The sequence below is a fragment of the Sinohyriopsis cumingii genome, chromosome 12, assembly GCF_028554795.1.
Source record: "Sinohyriopsis cumingii isolate HCF-2022 chromosome 12, ASM2855479v2, whole genome shotgun sequence".
NCBI lineage: Eukaryota > Metazoa > Mollusca > Bivalvia > Unionida > Unionidae > Sinohyriopsis > Sinohyriopsis cumingii.
In genome coordinates this window covers 82004541-82030676 of record NC_142972.1, presented here as the reverse complement: position 1 = coordinate 82030676, position 26136 = coordinate 82004541, and the positions used below count along the sequence as shown (strand labels likewise).

The window sequence follows — 26136 nt, the reverse complement described above, 5'->3', positions numbered from 1 at the left end:
GTAATTCACCCAAGTGGGGCTACACAATATATATTAATGATATAGCATAACTATCTTTACAGAAGTTTGGTGCATTTTATAGGTAAATTTTTTTGATGATATTAGAACAAATAATATCAAGACTTAAGATTTCTATAAATAAATATGTGAAGAGAAATTGAGATTAGGGAGTAGAAATAAAAATATGAAATAGTATTGAGATGTCAAAAATAATTGCAAATTCATGTCCACAAAATCCCATATATAATGTGCGTATGTATGTACAGGTGCACATTTAGACAAACTGAGATACATTCAGAGAAAGTACTTTATTGAGAACAAGAAAAATTGAAGACTATTTACATTCAAATCAAAACAGATTTATAATTAATAAAAGCTAGATATTCTTAAAAAAGGATATCAATATCTGCCACCTTCTTGATGCTTTGCATATAACTGTATTTATTCACTAATCAGCAGCATTATCTATTGTAAAAGATTCTTTCTGGTTGCTTCATGTATAGATGTGTTCATGGACCAGTTTTAAGTATTCGAAGAGATCCTTGATGGATCATGTGTAGTTGTTTTCTTTTACCAATCTGTATCTTTATTCAGAAAGATTCATTCTTGTTGCATCATGCATTGTTATATTTGCTCGCCATCGGCCTCTTCGTTTAGTCAAAAAGATTCCATTTTGATCCATTGTATTCATTCATCAATCTGCATATTTATATATTCACAAAGATACAATATTTATAATGCTCTGTTTTGTCATTGATCAATCATTGGAAGAAAAATCTTACGAGTATAAAATACAGTAGATCATGATACTTGATGTGAACCTGAAAACAAGACACATGTTGATATAAAACAATATTCTTAATTATGATTCATCACTACCACCATACTATTGATACAGTAAACTATCATCATGAGCTTTTCAAGTCATATTCAATAACTTATTTCTAATATTTCATGTTAAATGTTTGCAGCAGTGCTTAATTCTTTCTTTCGTATTTATTACATTTAACAAAACATGGAAGTAGTTTGAATATCATTCTCCTTTGTTACATATAACTCAAAATTAATTTATTTGGTCAATACTTTTTGATAACTTGAGCGGAATCTTTTGCTACCAATTGTGTCTAATCAAACAAGCTATTGAAATAATAATCAGCATCATCATTATCACCATCATCGTCTTCATCTCAAATCACTTAGAAATTAAATTTGTGACATTTGTATATTATGCAAAAATAAAACGTAGAAATATAACAAGTATAGATGTCATACAAATAAAGCAGAGATACATGTTAATGATAACAAGCAAGCAAAGAGAAGATAAACAGTACACCAAGATAAAAATAGAACAAAAACGGGACCCAGATTGGTTTCCCTGGGCGTTTCACCAGGGTCATTTCCCAACCCACCTACAGTTAGTCCCAGGGTCATAACTATACTTATGTACACATATTTCCTGGCATGAAAATACTTAATATTGCACAGGCTGAACTTGACCCCAGGGTCCATTCTGATCCTAAGGAAATTATCCCATAGGTCATAACTTAAAAACGCGTGAGATCCCCACCCCGCACTATAATCATGTGCATACATAGTTCGATGGACAAGGATGTGCTATACAACGTCAAATTTAAGACTGGCTGTCAAACTAATAAAGCATGAGGATGTGAGCGTTCCAAACAGAGAATGCTAGTTTGTGATAACATCAGGCAAATTGTAAAATACTTGCCGACATCAAAAATTTGTTCAGAATCCATGACCCTATCATAAAAAGTATCAATATGTGTTGATATTTTGTTCATTGATCACATATGCCATTTCTCAGACGTGTGAGACATACATCTACCATCTCGCCCTGTCTTAAAGGGCAACTCCAGAATTATTTAAAATTTGGATAAAGTCAAAATTGAGAGAAGTCACCCATGATCTCTACCCACTCGCCCATGGTCACAACGAAACTTCCATAATTTTCCCATGTTTGATGTGTCTTTCTTAACACTGTTCAAACAGTACAAGCATGTGCCTCACGTACGTATGTGCTAATGTACTGTAAATCTATATTTGTGATTTTATTAGAAAGCTCGGGGATAGTACAAAATTTATTACGAGGACAGAATTGGCCAAGTGATCAAGCAATATTGTCTGTTGCATATTAGTAATTGGTAATATTTGTAATAGTGTGATATTTCTTGTCTTTTGCAGAGATCAATTATCTCAGATAAAAATAATTTAAATAATTTAAATTATCATAATATATTTTCCTCCCTTGATAATGTTTTGTAATACCAATCCTTTAGCTTTGTTTTAATATAACTCCATATAATCGTATAGTACATTCATGTTCAAATTATACTGTATGCTGAATATGTTTGAAAATAAAATTGTTTGTTTAAAAGGGACAATATTTAAACTACATTATCATAAATCAGTTATGTGTATTACATTGTGACTATAAGATTAGGTATAACAATTTTCCCTATCTATTCCTAGGGTCCATTTATTTTAAAAAATCCTATATACTTCATACATCAACCCACACATACAAATTTACTTTGAAGAAAATTCAAAATTAAAATGGTTCTAAATAATTTTTAATATAGAATTCCATGCTTGCAAAACATTATCCCCACACTTTCTCTTTATAAAACCTGAATCCCGACATTTGAGCCTCCTTTGTAAGTCCAGTCCAATGTTGGTTATGTTCATTTGTCTTTTGACGTCTAGTATGTATGTACATGGTTGAAAGGTGTGGATCTTATAATTGTCAAGATATGACCTGGAGCCCAAGTCGCTTGGAGTAAGGATCAATCATGTAGCCAGTCTTAGTTGCATGTATAATTTTGTCTTTCCATGCTATCTAAGTGCATAAATGGTTATAAGGTGGGAATCCCAGTAGGTTCCAATATATGACCCAAGGGCTATGTTATTGGGGAAAGTGATGTACTCGATTGTGTAAAATCCTCTTTTGATGCCCAGTACATGCATATTTAGTTGCATGTAAAAATCTCATTTTCATACACAATACATGCACATGTATATCTGGTTGCATGCAAAATCCTCTTTACATGCCCTGTCCATGTATACCTGGTTTTAAGGTGGGTATTTCACTAGTTTTCCAGTTATAAAACAGTGTCAGGATAGACCTTTGAGCATCTGTCACCTCCTGCACCATTCTCTGTGTTGATACATGGGTACTTATTTACATAAGAAAGATCTCAGACATGTGGGACATACCCCTACCTCCACCAGCACTTCCCCCGCCACAGCCCCATGTTCGAAACTGTGATCAAAATTCCATAAGGGTCTGCACAATCTAAGCCTATAAGAATATCACTGCTTAAATATTCATGTATCTAGCTTTAACGGTGTAAGGCGATGGATTGCTGTGTGGAAATACCCTCGTACTTTTTTGAAATCTCGGGGATAATTAAAAACATCATGATTTAGTATTCAGAATAAGAATATTTTATTATATGATAGAATTACTACTTTTGAACATATAACCTACTGGGTAATCAAGTATGCATCGTAACGAATGAAAAAAAAATTTCCACTGCATATGAAATTTATTTCTAATAGTATCCAATTCTTTTTGAATATGAATGAGGTAAATAATTATAGTTAGTCTTGATTAATTTTGATTTAAAATACAGGTAAACATATTTCGTTTTAGAAGAATTATAATATTAAGAGTCATATTTTGTATGAACAAACTTAACGGCATAAATTATAAGAAACTTTTCCAATCCTATTTAATTTTGAAAACTTATGTCTTTTAAAATGCCTTTTATGCAAATTTTTCCTTGAAATCTTTGAGTTTATTGTTTCCTTTGTAAGTGTGCTGCATTATTTATTCGGATGGGGTAGGATTTTCTATACTGGATGACAAGGTGAAATACTGGGACAATCATCTTAGTTTCTTTTCTTGCAAAGGAGATTAACAGCAGGCATTTCTAGTTCAATGATAGCGAACTATATGACATCAACATACAATGGAAACAATGTTAGTAAATGAAAACAAAGTAACTAACAATTCAAGATAAGATAATCTAGGTGATATAGCATAACATTACACTAATTTGCTTTTCCACATTGATAAGAATGTTTCGAAAAAAAATAAACGTAATACAACAGTAGTAAGCCTCTTTTATAAAGATTCAACATCAACACATATATGCACAATACTCTCGTGTTGATTTGTTTGGGGCGATCGCATACGATAAAGGTTTCTAAATTGATTTAAGCACTCTCTATTTCTCGGGTAGGTATTGCTCAGTAAATAACGAAATCCTCAGAATATTAATCTATACGTTTAGACCATTTAAATATCCAATATTCCCCTCTCAAAAAGGCAAAGGACAATGGCTTTATAGAAATATACATCTCTTGTTCCTGACCGATATTCTTTTATCATTTGGTACTGTCGTCATCTCGTTTTCGTTTTAGGCCTTGAGAAATAGAAGCTTCACTAGTGGACACTGCTGAAGTTTTGGGTAGTGGCACGGACCCAGCTGAAAGAACAGAACAATTTACAATCAATTATTAGATTCACTGACTTTAAATTACCTCCAGAGTGCCAGTCTCATATTGAAAAAATTCAGAAAATGAACCATAAACAAGAAATAATGGAGGTATGTTTTCTCCTTGTACAACTAATTGCATTTATATTTAAATCAATTGATAGCAAACAAACTCTACAATCCATTTGTAATTTAACAAACTGTTATTGCCTGTGTCTAGATTTCAAAAGAAAATCATCAGTCCTAGAATTTGAAGACCTTCTAGAAAACGCTGTTCATATTGTCTACCGACCGACTTTGTTTAAATACAAGGAGAAATGTTTGGCCAATTAATATTTACTAGCGAATTTGACTTTATTTATGAATCAGTAACAACAAACGAAATGGGAGATCTTGGGAAACTGTTTACAACCTCCATAAAACAGCATGATGTTTTATATAATGTGATAATTCTATAATTCTTACATTTTCAATTTTAAGTGGGTTTTATATCCTTCGTTAGTGATGTGCACTTATAAAAGGGATAAACGTCTTTCACAACTGTTTCAGAGTAATTATTTTTATTTTTGTTATTTGATTAGGGAATGCGAATATATGTTGTTTTCTTTCAAAGCCTTGAAGTCACATATGAAAACCTAATTCAATTTTACCAAGGCAACATAATCTTATAAATCATAATGACTAATTCCGTTCTTGGAAAAGCTTGCTGTATATTACATTCCGCCTCTATCGTACACTACTTTTTCAAGAATGCAGTACATTAATGGGTGTTGTTCCCAGCACAGACAAATATCCACTTTTCATTCATAAATTCTTGGTTTCAATATGTGCTTTACATGTTTTTCAGATGTTTGTCTCCAATGAATTAGAAGTCCAGTTGTTTTAGGACTTTTGTCGAAAAACAGCTGTGTGCATTGCGTACATGGTTCTACTAGGAATTCGTATGTTTGGTGTAAAACACTGTTTTTCCTGTTGAATTTTTGTCGACAATATTTAATGGCACATCAGTGTCAGTACAAATGTCAATGTCTTGATATTGGTCAGGTTCGTGTTTAATTTGTACTGAAAGCAGAGACATCTGATATAACATCAGCCATGTTTGAGCAAACATTAAAATCTGTATATTTAATCTTGTAGTACTTAATGTTTTTCTAGTGTAAATACTTGCTTAAGGGATGTGATAAAAATCTATCCGCTTGATGTATGCAATCTACAAGGAGGGGGAGGGATGATTATAATCAAGTCTCGGTTATACTCCTCACAGTGAGTTACTCATTGCCACAACACTGTAGCATTGGTGGTAAAAGGCACCTGGAGACAACAATATGCTGTTATTACTGCTCAATACTAAATTCATACAGACATTTCTGCCATTTTATCTCGAAAATGACTTTAGTGTAGAGTGTGAAGATTTTACATAATACATAGGAAGTCAGAAATTATGTACTTGCTGAGATGGGGAACAGGTGTGACACTATTACAAGGTCTAGATCCTTTCAACATTATAACAGGCTGCTAGCATAGTTTCCATGCCAGACAAAGCGGTAAAACACAGTTCATAACCCTAGTGGATGAGCTCATCAAATCCTTAGCCAGAGGGAAGAAGTATGACCCTGTTGTCTTTGACTTTATTAAAGATTTTGATCGTGTCTCCCATGAAAGACTCCTTCTCAAAGTTGGAACATTATGGCATCAGGGATAATACTCAGTAATGGATCAGAGTTTTCCTAACAGAGAGATCGCAGAGGGTTATAGCAGATGGAACAACATCAGATCCAGCAGCGGTTGTTAGTAGAGTACCTCAAAGGAGTAATTTGGGTCCCATCCTCTTCCTGATGTTCACCAATGACCTACCTGAAAGTGTCAAATCCATCACAAGACGTTTTGCAGACGACTGTATAGTCTAACAGGAAATAAATGTCCCCAAGGATCGTGAGATCCTTCAAGAAGACTCGAACCAACTGGCCCTCTGGGAAAGAACTTGGGGTATGTCCTTTCACCAACAAGAATGTAGCAGCCTACGAGTTTACAGGAAGAAATCACCAATCTTGTCTGAATATCCTCTTGATGTGCACAAGCTAGCCACTGATCAGGCAACAAAATATCCTGGGATGGAATTGTCCAGAGGTGTCTGGTGATGGGAGGGGAAGAGTGTCATGATTTGCGCATGAGTTGGATTTACGTGAGGAAAAGTTGGGCAGAGTCGCACTCACTCTCTCGTTGAGACCAGTCGGAATAAAGTGGCACGACAATGTCGAGACACATGGAAACACTGCGTTGCCATCTGTCCTCACAACTGGTTCATGAGCATATCTAATTGGCCGCCTGTTCTACCAGAAAGGACCCTGTTGTAGCTGTTTACTTTGGGTCAACATTCACAGGTAGAATGGCCTACTGTTACTTTTGGTAGCGGGTGGTGCCTGACATGACCCATCAGAAGATGAAACAATACGACAAAAACTAAATTCAACTAAAGCACTAACGGAAAACTATTTTCCATTTGTACCTCGTTAATATGCAGATTAGATGATAAAAAAGCGGCAAACATTATGTAGAATTTGGCAGAAGGTCATTGTAAGAAATGTCATATATTAGAGTAACATTTAAGGTTTTTGTCTTTTTACCATCTCTGCTTAGAGCCGCTTACCTTGTCATGTATCTTTTTTCGTTTGTTTCCCAGTGTTACACATTCTGCAACTGCTTTAATGCACTTCATTGTATCTTTGTAACTTTGCCAAGCAATTTTTATCATTTAATGTTTAAGCCATCGAAGGCTACTAAGTCTTTAGGCATGCAATAAGCATAAGTAGCATAAGTAATATTTAATTGTCTTCAGCTTTCTCCCAATCAAAATGCATGTAATATTTGTTCGCCAGTCTTTTTTTTGTATGTGGGGAGGTTTGCTGCATCTTTTGCACACATATTCCGGGGTGTTGGTTAATACCTGTTCCAATTTTAGGGAAGTTAAAACCTGTACACAATATAATTTGAAACTTATGCATACGAATTCTATGGGAACAATTGCTATGGGTTTATAGATACTGAAGATTAATACAAAATAATATACTGAAACCTTCATACTGAACTGTAGGATAAAGGAAGTTAAAATATCCTTTATTCTTACATTTTTAAATTTGATACAATCACTTGAAGAAATCGTACCTACCTTTTCCCATACAAGCTTCTTTGCCGATGTCAGCTATACTTTTCGTAAGCTGCCGCATTTGGTACGCAGGAATACCTTTCTTCGGACAAATCTGCCAAGGGATAGGACTAAATTCACCTGTAAAACACTGTAATTGTTTAGCATCAAGTGTAAAATAATTTTTGTTTATTCCCTTAGGGAAGATTTAGTTCTCTGCAGTTTTGTCCACTCATATAGCTCATGTTTTTCTCTTTTCTACTTCTGTTTGAAAAGTATTTTCAATTACGTGTTTCACCTGTACAAATTCCATTTATACGACTATATAACTGACAATAAAGCATTCATTTTCTCCATTTGATTATTTTATGGTTAAAGATAAGTTTAAATATTGTTTAAATATCCATCTTTGTGGAAACAGTTAAGTGCCTAAAGGTACGGAACTCTGTAAAATATAATTTATTTCGAGATTACAAACCATGAGAAATCCAATTCTGAAAATCATCGACAATTAAAACTGACATTTACTAAATGCGATATTTTTAAATTGTGATAGACATTTTCTCTACATCAGCGAAATATGGACCATCTATGCGAGACACGAGAGGAAACTCAACAGCTTCCACCTGAGATGCCTGCGGCGCATTCTACACATCCTGTGGCAGAACAAAGTACCCAACACATAGGTTATGGAGCGCGCCAACATGAACAGCATGTTCTCCATTCTCAGTGAGAGGCGCATTCGCTGGCTCTGCCTTGTCAAGAGAATGGACCCATTCCGCATCCCCAAGGACCTTCTATATGCAACTTTAGCAGAAGGCGCTTGACCGACTGTACGACCACGTCTGAGCTACAAAGATGTTTACAAGAAGGACATGAAAACGCCCAACATCAATGTCAATGACTGGGAAAGATGTGCTAACTACCGTTCCACCTGGCGCCTAGCTGTCAGACAGGGCGTTCAAAAAGCAGAAGAAGTCAGGAAAATAAAGCAAGCTGAAAAAAGAGCTAGAAAGAAGGAGTAACAATAACTTACTTTGGAGCTACACCATCCCGTAGACGGATGGATGCCAAGAAATATAAATTTTATATGTGAATATCTTGCATTCAATATCTGTATAAAATGGAAGATTCCACATAACGAAGCTAAAACAGTCTCCAGTACTCTTCCCGGATTTTATTTATAGTCCATTCATCATTTGCATGTGTATCTAAGCCAAAAATAAAGTAACACGCAACGGCTTCTAGAAACTCGACAAAACAAGGAAAGTTCAATCATATTAACAGATGTTCATTTGGTTCTTGTGTTACATACAGCCCCTTTTGTGTATGTACGAAAGAATTTGGGTATCATTCTTTGCAAATGTTTTGATCACACATGATCGCTGATAAAGCGAAAGGACTGTACACTTCTCTTAATGGAATGGATAAATCCTTTATAAGATAGTAACCAAAGGTATTAATTTCAGATTCAAAAATTGATCAACGTCGATTACTTTTAGAATGTAGGATTGTCGTTTTGACTTTATCAAGATCATCGGCTTATATGATTACTGGACATATTCATAAATCTGCGTAGATAAACTCTCTCTCTCACACACACACATGCTGGACACACTACTCATTTTCAGCCAGGTTATTTTGCTTGTTCATCCTTTAGATTTAAAACTAGTGAGAGAGAAAAAAAATAAAAAAAGGTTAACAAAAGTATGAATCGCCTGTTCCAACTTGCTTGTCTCTGTATCTAAACTTAATCTAACTCTTTTTGTAGTATCCTGCTCAAGAAAATTATAAATCTAAGGCAGGAAATCAATGCAATAAAACAATATGATATACAGTTTGAAATTTAAAATACTAATAATAATTTATCTAAATAATATACTGAATTACCAAAATTATTAACCAAACAATGTTCCACTCAATTAAAACCAAAGAACGGGGGAGTTACAGCCTCCATATAGATTAAAAAAACTTAGAAGACTTTATTAACTTATCACTCTAATCATGAACCATGATACAGGCTGCTATGTTTTGTTCTTAATCTCTGTCTGTAACTTTCCAATTACAATATTGTAAAATACATTTCAGCTCACCTTGAACAAACTTTCGTATGTCCTTTATTTGCTCAATGTCTTCCTTGGATATCTTCAGACGTTTATTCTGTGGAAATAAAAAGTATATTGATACAAACAAATATTATTTGACTCCTCTGGAACCTAAAATAGTTACAACAAATGATAACTTACCTGTCGTGAATGGATTTTTACTTGAAGCAGCAGCTAGTATAATAACTTATAAAGGTGCTTAACATTATAAATGTTCTCTCTCTCTCTCTCTCTCTCTCTCTCTCTCTCTCTCTCTCTCTACAAATGATAACTCTCAATCTTTGCCCACACCAACAGGTGCCAATGCATTGGCATTAGGTTTACAATAGGCATGTATGAACTGTGTCTCCTATGATGTCGAGAAAGTATAAGGATGGTTAGGGAGAAACTTTTAATTTCTGCCAACCCGTAAAAGATGTGAATGCAATTGACGATATAATCATGAAGGAAATTATATACTACATAAATATTAATTAGTTTGTGACTATTGGGACAATTAAACAAGTTAAAATAGTTAAATACAATAAAAACCTGTTCCCTTAGACAACATTTCCCCACTGAGAAATAAAGGTATTTATTATTTTATTTAGTGTGAAATATACAGACTTACTGGCGAAATAATTTATAATTTTTCATTCCTATATTTTCTCATATGAAAAATATATTCTTATATTTTTACATGCAAAAGATATATCCTAATCTTCTCACGTGTACAAAATAAAAGATTTCTCATCATGCCATGCAACAATTCATTGTGTGTGCGTACAAAAGTTACACCTGCAACAACAAAAACAAATCTTTTGTGAGCTCGAACAAACGAATAGAAACTGCCTCACATTTCATAAATGGACATAAATTGTTCATAAAGAAATGTGACCATACGCAGTGTGCATCTCACTGAAGTTATTTCACATTACTTCCTTGACAACAACAAACCCGCTCTGGTGAATTGCTTAATAGTATTCGCATTATTCCCAGATAGGGTCAAATAGTTTACAAATATGTTATTTACTGCGATGAATTAGGTTGTCCCATTCATGCTACCTTTTTAAGTCATATATGTATATGGCCCAGCTATGAAAGCGATGTGAGTTGACGAAAACGGGGCGAGCGTGTTATGCCGAAGAACAAGTGTAGTCTCCTAAACTTCGACTGTGGAGCAAGTTTGGGATAGAATAAAAATAAAATAATATCGGATATATTTCATTAGCTTCAACACTCGTTAAAATATCATGTTTTGTTACTTTGACACACCCGAGTTCTGCAAAACATATAACACTAATGTCAACATATCATGGAATGGTCCAGAAAAGGTGTGATAATGGTTTTGATTTCAGTTTTAACTGACGAGTGTTGATATCATCTCTGATATTCTTCGGCGATAAAACTTTTTTATATGAGGTGAAAGGCAGACATATTGTATGTCAGATTGGTACCATTAGCATTTATAACCAAGTAGACAGCATTTTGAGTGTTGTGTGTTGAAAACCCATGCAAATAGAAGCATCCATTGTTGTTAAATGGTAACAGTAAAATTTTCAAGACATCCATTGTGTCAGCCGAATTGGATGTACAATTGGCACTATTTACATTTACGACATACTGCATTTTAATAGAAGTATATTAGTAAAAACCCATGCTGATATAGCCATCCATTTTGGAGGAGTAGAGATAACAATTTTGGTCAAAATACTTTTTTATTTCCAAAGCTTAAGCATAAGAAGATATTCACAGAAAAAATGATGAACTAAATGATGTGCATATGTTAGTTCATTTAGATAAACTAGACACCATAAGATCTCCTAAGCTGGAAAGCTCATGTCAGAATGACTTTCACTTTAAGAGGAGTATCATGGTGGTCATATTTGTCATCAGATAAGCTCCATTTGAATTTATGACCAACCCTATGATGATATGACTTTTGATTATAAAGGAGTAAAACTAAAAAAATTTTCAATATAGCATGCATGATGGTTATATTGGATATCAGACTGGCACCATTTCCATTTACGACTAACAAAAAATAAGAAGTCTTTCAGCAAAAGCAGCATTATGTCAACATGATTGCTTGGACAAGTAACCGTCATTGTGGTGGCCATATTGTTGACCAAAATGTCGTCATTTTCATTTAAATCCAACCAAACTTTGTCAACAGTATCCTGGTGAATGCCCCTTATAAATGCGCCATTCCATTCAAGAGGAGTAGCATTAAAAAGTATTTTCCAGATAGCCACCATCGCAGCTATACTAAACATTCGACCGGCAACATAGTATCTTAGGACTAACATCACTACCTACATTGTCTTGTAGTGAAAATCCCATCTTGTTATGACCATATATTCAGGAGGCGTATTGATGAAAACATTTTCAAGATTGCTTCTGTGGAATACATATTGGCCATTAGATCATCATCATTACGATTTAGAACTAAACACACGTCATAAAATGTCTTCTGGTGCTAACCTTTTTCAACATGACTTTACGTTCAGAAGAAATAGGGATAACAAGATGTTCAAGGTGGTTGTCCAAGTTGGACCGTTTTCATTTAGAACGAACTAGATTAAGGGATGAATGTGTGTGAAAAGGGTCATGGCAATGCACCTATTAGTTTAGGAGGAGTAGCAATAACAATAACAAATCTGCCTTAACAGACAACGGAGAATAGACTATCTCATAAGATCTTCTGGTCTATGATCAGTGTCGACGTAATACCCAAAGATGATTCTTAGACCTAAGTTTTCAAATAAATGTATTGCCAAATACAACCTTTTTAAAATCATGAAAGTTCTAATTCAGAATGCTCTTCATCTAATTTAGTAAGGAGTAAGACTTGTTTTTATTAATCTATTTTATTTGTTTATAGCTAAACACCAAGACTAAATAAGTATGAACAATGATTATGGGTGAAACAATCAAAATATATATTAAAATATCGATATTTGTTCCATGTTGATACTCATATCAGGTGCAAAATCGATACAAAACTATACTTACCCTATTTAAATTGATCTTCAGCAGTTGTGAACAATTATTAGTCATTTGCCTTTTTATTCTTTTAATTGACAACTCATCTGAGACAGCCATAGTTGGCACATGCATTTATTTGTCTTAGTAACACAGAATAAACTACTGACAACACCCACTCGCTTTCTGCAAATTAGCGAACATAAGGGGGCTAACTCACGTGGTTTGATTTGTAAATACCATATTAGATTTATTCATCATCTTTCTTTAATACTCTGAGAACATTCTTGATACTAATGATTAGAGAATCATGCATGTGGTGCTAGCATCCACTTTTGCAATTCATTCTTTCTCTTTGAGTAATGTCACAAAAGAAAAAAAATCTGTATCAATTATCAATGGAAGGAGCTAGAGATTCGTATTCAAAACAAACGTTTGTCTCAGACAAACTTTGAGGCAGCTCCCTCTGACACTTATGAAGCGTTATCAAGGGTACATCTAAATTTATTCCCGGAAACTTAACATAAAGTAAAAAGGATACCATGAACCACGACTTGTATTTTAAGGTAGAAGAGTATTTCAATTTCTCCATTCCTGGAAAACTCTCCCGATTCCTTACTTGTAAATTTTTACATCAGCGGAATCTAGTCATATTATATTAATTTATCACTCATGATTCACATTTGTATATGGCAAACAGATTAGGGTAAGAACAGACATATATAAATCATGTAAATGTTTATAATTGTGCAGTTAGATGTCACTTCGGCGTGTGAAAGTTACTATTTTTTACACTGTTTCCCAAAATAATTCACCTCGGAGTTAATCACATCTGCTCTCACATGGATTTTGAATGACATCAGAAAGGGAGCCATGTGCTATCATCATACAGGAAGAATGTTTGGGTAAACAAATGTGTTACTGCTGCCAATGTCTTATAATTTTATGATTGCTTATAATAACAATGATATGACAAATGGGGTTAACATGTATGATACCTTGAGTGATATTTTGAAGTGAAACATTGATGGAAAGTACATTTTTATGTAATGTTTTAAATTATATTTTTACTCCAGCTTAAAAATACTATGACTGATGTAGCCCGGATAACGAAGGCCGTAACTTCAATCATTCGTCAGTGTTGATAAATTCAATACGTCTTCTGGTCTCTTTTGACTGAATCAGTCGAGATTATTTATTAGGATGGATTGGAGTATAAATATTAAAAGCACCACCGTGTAGCAAGAATCGATTCTTCCATTTCTCTACAATTTAAATGGTCAAGTGGGTTTCGTGTGGGTTATACATCTCTTTTACTGTACAAGGAGTATTCTTCTTTATGTTATTCCATTGTTTTATTGAGCCATATATAATCTTTAAAGATTAACATTCAAATTTTGTATACATCTGAAACAATTACCAACGGTAAAAGTTACGGCAATGGAGCTCTTGAATCAAGAGTCTTTGTTTTCAAGATTGCTGAAATAAATTATGTAAACCCATTTAGTCTTCAAAGTCGGATGGAAATAATAATTGACAGGATTTTTTACGACCCTTCAGACAAATTAAAGGAATGATTGGAATAAAAGAAACCCATCTTTTAATCCTTTATTTGTCCTTGTCATTGAGGATGTGCTGAGTGAAACTTGATATGGGCTTATAGTATGCAATTTAGAATTGTCATGTGTGTATAATTTGAGGTCTATATTATCATAAAAATAATATGTCAAGTGTGTGTGTGTTTGAAGTCTAAACCTTTCTGGATGTGCACATAATTTTGTATGAAACTGAATCATTATCTGTCTGAGTTAACATATCCGTCAGTTCATCTAAATCATTACTGCAATGAAATAGTCTTCACAAAATTTTACTGATAGAGAATGATGTAAATGATTTCATTGAAATAGCTTGTAGCTTTGCTATATAAGAAACAAAGATTTCAATTAAACTTCCATATTTCAAAATGAACCACTGAGGCATTCTGATTATTCAGATTGCTTTGTTTAGTATTTAATATATATAAAAAAAACATTTAGCGTAACATGAGCAGGAATAAAATGGTTCTTGTAAACCACAAATCCGTACATCTCATGCTTGTATAACACATAATGTTATCACAAACAAATCTGAACACAAAATATCTAATTTTAATTCAGAAACCTGATCCAAATGTTATGCTTAATCCACCTTTAAATTAAGACATGATATATCAGCAGCTTTATTACAGTTTTTACTATGCTTTCAATTGATGCATTTATAGAAAAGAAAATAACAAAACTCATGTCTTTATCATTTCTGAAAGAGTTTAGAATTCATTTTAAGCATTGCAAGATGTGCAAGAAAAAGTGTATCTAATAAATGTATAATGAATGCCAATGTAATACTAGTGGCGCTAAAATGAAGTAAACAAATAATCATTGTTTTGCCAATAAAATGTATCTTTAATTTGTTTATTTGTTTATTTATTTGTTTGTTTTTTTTTATGGATAGAGAAATAGACAGAAATAATTTGAGTGCATTTACAATGTTTACTATCGACGGTATATTTTAAAGAAATAAAGTTCACACAAAATTACAAAAACACTACTGACATTCTCATTAGCAACCAGTTCAATGTTATCAGGAATCGTATAGTTTGAAAGTTTAATTAATTTTGTCCTGTATCAGTTTTTAGTTGCTTCAGAAGTAACTTGAAGACTAATCCTAGGTTATGCATATCTTGATCTTGCAGATGAAACAGAATAACACTATTATGGTCCCTCCATCATGTTGGATTATAAGGAATTCTTTATCAATTCATTCCAGCACAATTTCCTTCCAAAGTACCTCTCATAAGAGAGTAATACGGTTTTCATATCAACGAAAGCCAAACAGACCACACTAAAAAGTGTTCATTTCTTGTTGTGAAACTGTTTTGTCTAATTTCATTGAGTTTTGTAAAAGTGTGGTACAATTTAATTTTTATAAGTTTATTTTCAGGTCTACCATGCTTGCTGTATTTTGGTATATGTTGCTAGACTTTTCCATATGTATTTAAAGCTCTGTGGATGATGTATGGGTGAACATTATAACTTCACAAATGAAAATGTGTTTGCATGCATTCAATTAGAGCAACTAACATATAGATATATTATCAACGTACGGGTTATGACCACTTCTTGTAGACAAAGAGGAACAATCGGAATTGACGTGCAAACGCGTATGTTCAAAATGCTGTCATCACAAACAGTGAACGTATCTTGCTTACATTAATTTGTAGGGGAGTCCCGAGCTGAGTTTGCATGTGGACAGATACAAAAACATATGCATTTAAGACATAAATGGGCTAAAATATTATGTGTAGCAACTTTTCAAGTGGGCTTAATGATATAATGAGATTTGCCTGTTTGGGGAAATTTGGAAAGGAGTTGACACAAGTTGTGATGTCATTTATTGATCAAAAGTGCATCTTAAAATGATTATAACTATGAAGATATTATTTCTACCAATAATAAACAAATTACTCACATAAAAATATTCAAATGTGGATGACAAGAATTGTTTTTTTAAAATAATTAGATAAGAAAAAATATGCAAGCAATAAATGCTTAAATCTATTATTCACACCATCTGAAAGTAGACAAATGAAAACATATGGCAACATTATTTCTCAAATATTATAATTTAGATACAGGATACTTAATATGAAATGTGCATCAGTCAAATAATGGTGTCCACCTATTTCCAAGGAATCTCAATGTATAATACACACCAGAGTGCATTAACATTTTCAAAATCTACAAATGACGTTTCTTCGATCAAAATCATTTGCGTTAATTACTTTTCCCCATTGCCTTTTAATTCTACTGGTCGCCCTAAGACCACCTTGCGCAAAAAGCTGCGTCTATATTCATTTAGCTAAATTTATATCAAGCAGTTTCTCAAGTATAAAAGTGCTTGTATATCAGCCTTTGAAAGACTGAAAATAGAAAATAATGTTCTGTCAAAGGATGCTTCATGTAGTTTTAATTTAACTCTTAAGTTCGAATTTCATAAATATAAAATTTGTTGTATGTATACATAGTTCCCACTTACTCCTAATCCGTAATGGCACCATGTGGCAAAATGTTCGCAATCATTGAACATATCCCTGTAGTCTTCTCCATTTTTCTCTCCTGCTTTTATTTTAGCCACGAAAGCTTGGACCCTTCCTATAATGTGAGCTGTGTCAATGATTCTACAGGAAAAGAAACATTTATTACATTATACGTACCAATTAGATGCATGACAAAAAGCCGTTTCCACTAGCCTGAGACAGTTGAGATACAAATCTTACAAACTTGATGCAAGCAATGACAATGAGCATACAAACCCAGGAAGATACTTTTGTTTTTGTTTTAAATTCACCTTAGCTCTTTATAAATAAAGTAGTTTCATCCTGATATATTTTATTTGTAGAGATAACGTAACACCAACTTCACGAGTTCAGAAAACTAAACTGATTGTAAGGTAATGTGATTTTCAATATGGAATTAAATTGAGCCTGTCTGAAAAATAGGTTCCATGCACTTCCAGTTTGTTTCCTTTGAGCTTTTAGGGGTAAGTTGCATCCCTATGGAGGGCAATGATGGTATGGTCAAGTTGTCAAGTTGATTAATGTATTGGTGAGTAAGATTTATGTGATAGATGCCAGTACTCGTGGCTGGGTGCAAGTTTCTGCTTTGAACAAATTATAGCTTTTTGGTTAATAATCTTTACATATATAAAAATTATTTTAAAGTGGAAAAGTGTCATAATGTAAACTGAATTTATTGAGGAATGACAGCAGGATTTAAAAATGAAGCATAGTAATATAATAAGGTGTACATTTTCCAAATATGTATCCTAACATAAATTTAAAAAACTTAACCTGCTAACAAATAAGAATTTACAATCCAACCATTAGGAGATGCATTTCAAAATTTATTGCTTCTCGTAGGGCAGATGAGCTGACACCTTTAGTTTTGGTTTTACTTAATGCCTAGTGCACATAAACATATCTATGTAAGTGAAGACATTTCATATATAGATATACTCATTGATGACATAAAAATTGCTTTTATAGAAAGGTCTTCTTCATTGAACTACTTCACACTTTTACATGATGTTGTTGATCATTTGTTTCCAAACCTTACATTATGGGTGAAACAAATAACATCTCTTCGCAATTGAAACCTGAACAAGAATATGTTAAGTTGTATTGTCCAATTTTTATTGAACCCATAAATTGTGATTATTAATTCATTTGAAAATACCAAGTTTAAAAAAAAAAACATACCCTCCCTCGCGGTTGAGTTTCTCCAATTTCTCAGCTTCTTTTAGTATCTTTACAGACCCGATCTCTATGCTGGGTGTACAGCCATCTGACGTCCTGGGGATTACAAAAATTCACGATTTAAAAGTCACGTATAGAAATTCTTTATGTCTACGTTACAACAAAAAAATGAAAATTAAATCAATATTGAAATGATGTATTCGTTTTAAAATTTACAAGTGTTTGTCCAAATTCAAACATCACTACGGTCAAGTATCAATGTAACGTTTAATAATAACAGATCATTAAAACACAACTCACAATGATTGGTGATCGTTTGGCTCTAATTATTTAAACGTGGGAAGAACGAGTTTTCTCAATATATACTACATGTCGTATGTAACTAACTCTGCACCTAATATACCGGGTACGACAATAACTCGTTTCTCGACCTGTGTTGGCAAGTGTTTACACTTGTTGCATTCCTTTAGTTATTTATACATCTTGTGCAGGAAATATATGACAATTACTTGGTAAAAGATATTAACAGTTTTCCAAGGATCTGTTAAGTGTTGCTCTTGCAATACAAAATAAATAAAACTAATTTATTCTATTTTTGAACTTGATAACCATTTTTATTATTTATCAATTGTTTATCCTGTGTCTACAAAATCTTGTACAATACAATGTCAGTTTAACTATGTATATTGCTTATTAATCCATAGACAGTTTCTGGTTACAATTATCTTCCGTGAATGTACTATCATATGTCTTTAACCTTTAATACCAGTAGATGCTAATGTTTATTCCGTAAATAGTCAAACCTGCAAGGCTCAGTAACATGGCATTCTGCTGTCCAGTGGATGAACTTATCAACATCTGAAATATGTTTTTAAACAATGTTCAGTTGTCTGTCTTTAGAACATTCACAAAGTGCTCTCGAGATAAGGTAGATTGTTTTTAGTTGTAATATATAACATTGGATGTACACTTTACATAAAGACAAGTATGGAATTAAGCTGAGATATATAATTATGGCGCAACATCGACACATATAGATACTGCACTCCATACATTTATAACTTGTAGAATACTGGAAGAAAAACGAATTATCAATTTGTATGAATTTTATAAACAACTCCCTAAATATATCCATAGCAAATCGAGTTTAGTTGGACTCTTTGGCATATATGTGCATGGAATGGCAGCTAAAAAGAAATAGTGGAATCTTAGATACGCTTCCACTGCTAGACAGTGAGTGTAACAAGAACTATGACGCAATATGACACAAGCGTGTAACTCATAATTTTTACAGCAAATTTAAACAACAAAACGCATACATCTGTAAAGACCTAGATATATGAGCGAAACTATTATTCTGATAAATATTGAAATATGGAAACACACACACACACACACACACACACACACACATATATTCTTGTATTTAGTGGATATAGAGGACTTGTGTATGGAACCACGTACCGAGGACATTTGTTCTGGCGATGCTAGAGCAAAAACAAATACTGTTTGAGGCAGTACATTAATAGGAAATGGTGATGTATCAAGGAGGGAACTGTATTATCAATTCTAAGGAATATGCAATTTAGCAATGCAAGCGAGGACGCACACGTTTCCACAAATTTTCTGTATAATCCATACAAACTAAGGACGCACACTATTTGACAAAATCACGGAGACCGTGGACATTCGTACATTATGACCAACAATGACATATATGCACATCTAATCCAGTCTTAACAATCAGTACGACCGCTCAGGTGGCCTAGTGGTTTGAGCGTCCGCCTCGGATGCGGGAGGTTGCGGGTTAGAACCCAGGCAGAGCCATAACAAAGACATGACAATGGTACTAACAGCTGCCTCGCTAGGCGCTCAGCATTAGGAGGTTAGTGTTGTGACTTAGTCGGCCTGGTGTAAAAATAATGTGACTGCGTGTGACATCATGCTACATGTATGTGGCGTATGCCCCAATGATAGACATCACTATAAGCTGCCACACTGCAGACACCGCAGCGATATGACTGAAAGATTGTTAAAGGTACGTTAAAATCAAATCTAAATGACATATTATTATTAAGTAACTGTAAAATCTATAAGGGTTTCGACTACAACTGTGCTTTAGGGCAATTACATTATTTTTTGAATATATATCTTGTTGTTATTGACTGACTGATGAATATATTGATTGACTGATTGTCCTGCAATTAGACTTTAGTACGACATAACACGCTTTTGACTCATTCACCACTTTGGAGATCATATAATAATACATTTGGAGTATGCGCATTTGGTTATAGCGCCCCGTTTTAAAGAATTCTTAGATGTGTGTGATTACTTGTTTGATTATTGTAACTCGATGCAATGTAAATATTCCTTAGCCCGAAATAATTAGCCATTTAGTAGGAGCAAACGTCACGGAGTGAAGTGTTAGTGAGTTTCCATGATGCCATGGTTGACTTTTTGTGAATTCAGGTCAAAACCGCATGGGTGTCCCTGTAGTAATATATTCCCTATTAAAAACTAATGGTGTACATTGGTTGTGTGACTGCAGTGGCAGTTCTTACGGTAGGAAACAGGTAAATTACACAAAGGAATAAACAAGAAGGGACTCAGCATATACCGTTTATGTCGCCATGGAGGCAAATGTGACGCAGTCGTGCTGGCAAAATGTGCTCTGAAACCATGAATTTACTGGCCTAAGGTGGCGCAGTAAAAATAGATCCCTGTGTTAGAGGATAGTTGTATAGTTTCTACGGCGTGAACTGCTGACGGTACGGAACGTTGATAAAGAGAAACCATGCAGATGTGTGGTTGATATATCTTTGTCAAATTTTGAGATCGGTGGTCTTGCATTAATTAGCGAAAAATTTATGTATAGAATGGACACGTCGGGCTTTCTAATTTATAACTGAAGTTGTATAGAAGTCTTTGGAAATTTGGTGTAAACTGATGACTTCTAGTGGAATCGTGCCAGGGTTTGATACCGCTCGGTCAAGCAAATACCCCTGACTTATTGCAATACTATTTGGCTGGATTTGAGCATTTATGGCAGGAAACTCGCCTTATCGGCAATGACTATTCGCTTTTTGATAAAATACAGTAATATCTTCGTTGTATAATAAGCGTACGAATCTTCTCTCTATATCTTTCTCTTTCTCTCCCTCCCCCCCCCCTCTCTCTCTCTCTCTCTCTCTCGGACATGTGCAGATGTATAGTTGAACATAAGAATGAATGTTTGTGTTACCCATATTGTGTATTTCATGGAGACTTTTTATTTTTCAAGTCACTTTGGTTGAACAAATCGATAATGCATACAAAATTATTTATGTTGTAGTCTGTATAGTGTTTTATCTCAACCTCAACACAAAGAATAATGATAGACTAAAACATCGATAACAACAACAACAACAACAACAACAACTTATCTATGTTAACTGCATTGAAACCTCTTGAATAACTTTAAAGTTCGTAATTGCAGAAGTAAATAACAGAGTTTATGAGATTAGATGTAGTGAAAGGGGATAATTGTCTGGCTACCTTTTTACAAACAGTTTAAAGTGTTTTAATGTTTTGGTGTTTTGTATCGCTGATTGGAAGTTTTAAACATTTTGTTTTCTTTCCGCGTCGCCTTCTGTATTAAATATACTGAAAAATTATAAATGAGTAAGAATAGTACAGTCTAATGCAGCTGTAAATAAATGTTCTGTTACGTTATAAAGACAAGTTGGTCCAGTAGAACATCCTGAGCGTTTTGGCTATTGTTAATAACCTCTTTAAATTTGGGAAAGCAATATAGATTGACACCTTGTTTTTACATGTTGTGTGTTGTTTTAAAAAGACTTCGTTTACAACAGAACTATCAATACAAATTTAAGTCATGATATGTTCAGCAAAGTCATCCAATCACCAACTGAAGCAAGTATATACATTTAATAGAACATTGAATGAATTAAACAGTTTATGACTGCCTGCACATTTAGTCACAGGTCTTAAGAGCGTGATAATGAAAAACATCTTGCTGTAATTAAATGTTTCATTTTGGGACTGATCATCTTGATGATAAATGTTTGACCTCTGTATAATATATTTATCTTTCTATATATTTATTGATGTTCTGTGCATGTAACTTCCAAATTGGGTTAGTGATACTTCGATCTCACATTAACGGAATTTTTCACTTGATTCACATCTGTTATCTCTACTAAATAGGCAAATGATGAAATAGGGGCGGATATAGCTCATTTAATAATCATAAAATAAATTTTGCATATCAAGGATGTGTTTTCAATATCTTTACGTGTGTAAATAAAATCTCGCGCAAACAGGCCGTCTTACCTTTACAGATGGGTCGGATAATTTGCAATTTCGGTACAACTCGACAATGAATTCATGTGTATTTCCAATAGCATTTTGATGTACTTCGTTTGTACATGTCGTAGATTTATTTGCCTATATTGGACGTGTATGGTAAGAATTTATCTTGAGTTTCCCAACACTGTTGTCTCACATGCATGAAATATTAATAAAAATGCCAAGGACTGTTATAAGCACCATCTTATCTTTTTATAGTTTATCTTAGTAGTTGGTATCTGATGCATGGATCTAAAGGGAGATAATAAGTGTTTGCAACGTGTAATTTGAAAGTAGAGATCTCTCTACAAGTTTTCCACCGGGCAGTCGAGCACTTGGTTTCGGGCGTGTGTGTCACCAGCTTTGGAAGAAAGATACACGCCAAAATCGCGAACAAGTACCAATCGTGTAAACGGGGACCTTCCTACAAATCATGATTTTACGTTATTATAGGCTAAAATAGTTGGGAGAAGCAAGATTTTACCATTTTTCCAACCGAGGACGTCCTCATTTGGAGGTGTGTCCTCGGTACGTTGGTGTGTAATCTTATTAATGTCCTCGGTTTCCACCAAATACACACACACACACACACACACACACACACACACACACATATATATATACACCCACCATGTCGGCGAATTCTGTGCGTCGGGTAATTTTGCACAGCGACATGTCATTTCTGTAATCATTGGATTACGTGCTTTTTGGGGCTAAGAATCTATTTTGTATCAAGAAAGAACGATTGTACCTTAATTAAGAAAAGTTATATTCCTAAAGTGCAAAAAAATATCCTACATTTCGATTTGAAAAGCATATAAAATTACGATTTCTAAATGTCAACATGAAGACCCACTCCATCACTCCATGACCTTTTTAAACCTGTAACCCAGAACATTCTATTTACTATGTATCTATTAGAATCAGACAAATAAATACATTATATGAAAGATGGAAATGTATACCTTAAATATTCTGCATCTTAATTCAAGTTTCCATACACATACAATATCATATGATACTAAAGGTGTCAACTTGCACCTAGAACGACAATCTAAAAAAATCCCAGGCGTATAGTCTGTTTCTAAATCCTTTAGTAATTCTTCCCCCAAAACCAAACGTGTACACATTACATCCTATTCATTATTGCTTCTCTTCCACATAATAGCTTATTCTTTTTATAAAATGTTTAATTTACCAATTTTTTTACAAGATCGGTTTAGTTTGCTTAATATTCCTAGCCATTTAATTGCATTGCTGCGCTGAATTTTGTAAAACTAGCTATAAACCTGACCTAATTACTCGACTGAATTCTAATTACTCGACTGAAATGCTGACAGAAACAGTCGAAAGTAATGTATTTCATTCCTATAGCCCAATGGATAAACATTGCATCTTTTCAGAGCTGTTCGCAGAATAGGCCGACATATCGCGAGTCATGAAAACACGGGGGGTGGTATCCCGTGTGTACAAAAATAATATTATTTTGAACAGAATATTCTGGTGACAATTGCCTCTTTTCAAATGGTAAGCACTGTAGTACTTTATGTTCATCAATCGATCAAATTCAGTAAGGGTTTGTTTCAGTATATATATGTATGTACATATATACTAAACCTGACAACGAACAGTGCAAAACTAGTATCTAACTAGTCTGAGCACTTCTGATTCTAAATGAGTCTTTATCAAAGGCAAATACAAAACAGATTCAAGACAAACAAAAAATAAAAACAAACAGAACGCTCGTTGAGGTTGTAAAATTTTATAATACAAATACACTTGATGGTCATGATAAATCATTTATTATAAACATGTTTTTGAAGAGTATTGAAACTTCAAATTTGTGGTAACTTATAGATATTAGAACGAATTAATGCAGATTGAACCATTGGATCACACTATTCCATATGTGCCTGTGAAGATACTGACATATTCAGTGATGAATCAAAGGCTCGATAGACGACAAAAACTTGAATGATGTGTCATTACATTTGTCACTTTAGAGAGTGTCTGTGGCATGTCTATATGAATTCACTCATAGAATTTAAGCAACTGGAGCATATTAACTTGATACCTATATTTCTTGAAAACACTGCAGTAGATTTTTAATAAATACAAGGAATATCAGTGTGTAAAGAAACTGTTATCACTAGGATACTTTTATCTTGTAAGAGAACATGTTGAAAAGCTGTAGTCTCTTTTCAATATATTTAGTCCAAGAAACATGACTTCCCTAGAGCACAATACATCAATGGGCATTTTAATACATTACCATTGTACACTCCCCAGTGATTGCAGGATTTTTCGACAAACTTGATCAAATCACCAGGCTTCAGTTTCTCCAGTGCCTCGTGATTTTTCCTTCTTGTAAATATGGAACAAGGATCTAATGGATTTAAAAGAAGAAAATAAAAATGAAATGTTTTTGAAGTGTATGTGAAAAAACTTCTTGTACATTTTATTTCAATTGATAAATATGGATGTTATATATTTCTGAAATACATATTCTAAAATGGACACCATATAAATACTACCGTACTTAAAAAAAAGAAAAAGAGAACTAAATCAAAAAGGTATGATTAATGAAAGCAAATTGTGTTTGAAATATTTGGATAGAAATCTAACCTGTTTCAATGTAGAAATGATAGAAGGAAACCAATAATGGCATTTTGCGTTCAATTCTATGGGGCTTTGCTATGTAAAAGAACAAATATTCCCTCCAAGTTCATTCAGACCTCAAATGTTTTATTTTAAATGGTTAACCAGTGTTAGAATAAAGGGTTTTATATGTTGTGTAACGGACATATTATAAAAATATACAATGATGTATGGTAAAAATAAACGTAGAGATTAATTATTGCAGTGTTCAAGACATTTACAATAACAATAAGAGAGATAAAAGAAGAAACATTTGTGAAGTAAGACTTTTTGATTTCAGATACTATAAATGTGTGCATTGATGCGTGTATGCAGTTTTATGTTGACCACAAAAGGGATACAAATGAGCCATTTTGAATATTACATGATAAAGAAAGGAAATTTAAGCTAACATTAAAGTGTATTTTAGCAAAACAATCATGTCCATAAACATGTACAGATATAACATTAAGATTATATTGGTCCATTTGCAATTTAATTTATAGACAGGAAGATCAGGTATGCAGTGTCGAATACGTACAACACAGAAATTACATAAACACATGTCTCGTTAGAAGGAAAGACATACATATATAGACCGATAACACTGAATGATTTTCAGGATAGTACTATATTTATGAAAACAAGAAATCACTTGAGTGCATGAATGGAAGGATGGGTTGAAAGAAGGATGAATATTGTGACGGAAGATTTATAACACGACGCAGCATAAATGTTTACTTATAATTGCACATATTTCATATTACATTAAACATTAAATACTCGTTCCTCAAAGGGTTGATAGATAGACAAAAAAGAATAGAGAAAGCAAAATGTCTTTGTATATAACGCAACACGAGGCGTTCTCTTCAAATTTTCACGAATTCAGCGCGATACAAAAAAAAAAATTAAATAATGATTAGTCTAGATCAGAACAATCCGACTTTTCATGTTCAAATATATGGAGCAAAATGTATAATGCAATAAAGGGAACTGTAGTTAAAAGTTGACCGTTGACAGACATTATCATTCTCTATACATAACAAAACAAATTCTTGAATTAAATTAAAGACACATTAGAGAAATAAATTCCAATATATACAATTCCTAGAAGAAATTCTTTTG

At 33.5% G+C, this 26136-nt stretch overlaps 1 protein-coding gene across 1 annotated transcript in view; it reads right to left on the bottom strand.

The window, feature by feature from the left end:
• Nucleotides 1–293: 293 nt before the first annotated feature.
• Nucleotides 294–26136, bottom strand: part of LOC149786830 (uncharacterized) — a 120044-nt gene continuing 94201 nt past the window's right edge. The window contains exons 13-19 of the mRNA XM_089977348.1: nt 24647–24760; nt 18828–18882; nt 18028–18120; nt 16806–16947; nt 9756–9822; nt 7687–7803; nt 294–4511 (exon numbers count right to left, since the gene is read on the bottom strand). Coding sequence (XP_089833474.1) covers nt 4411–4511; nt 7687–7803; nt 9756–9822; nt 16806–16947; nt 18028–18120; nt 18828–18882; nt 24647–24760 — 689 coding nt within the window. The 3' untranslated portion in view covers nt 294–4410. The remainder of the gene's footprint in view (nt 4512–7686; nt 7804–9755; nt 9823–16805; nt 16948–18027; nt 18121–18827; nt 18883–24646; nt 24761–26136) is intronic.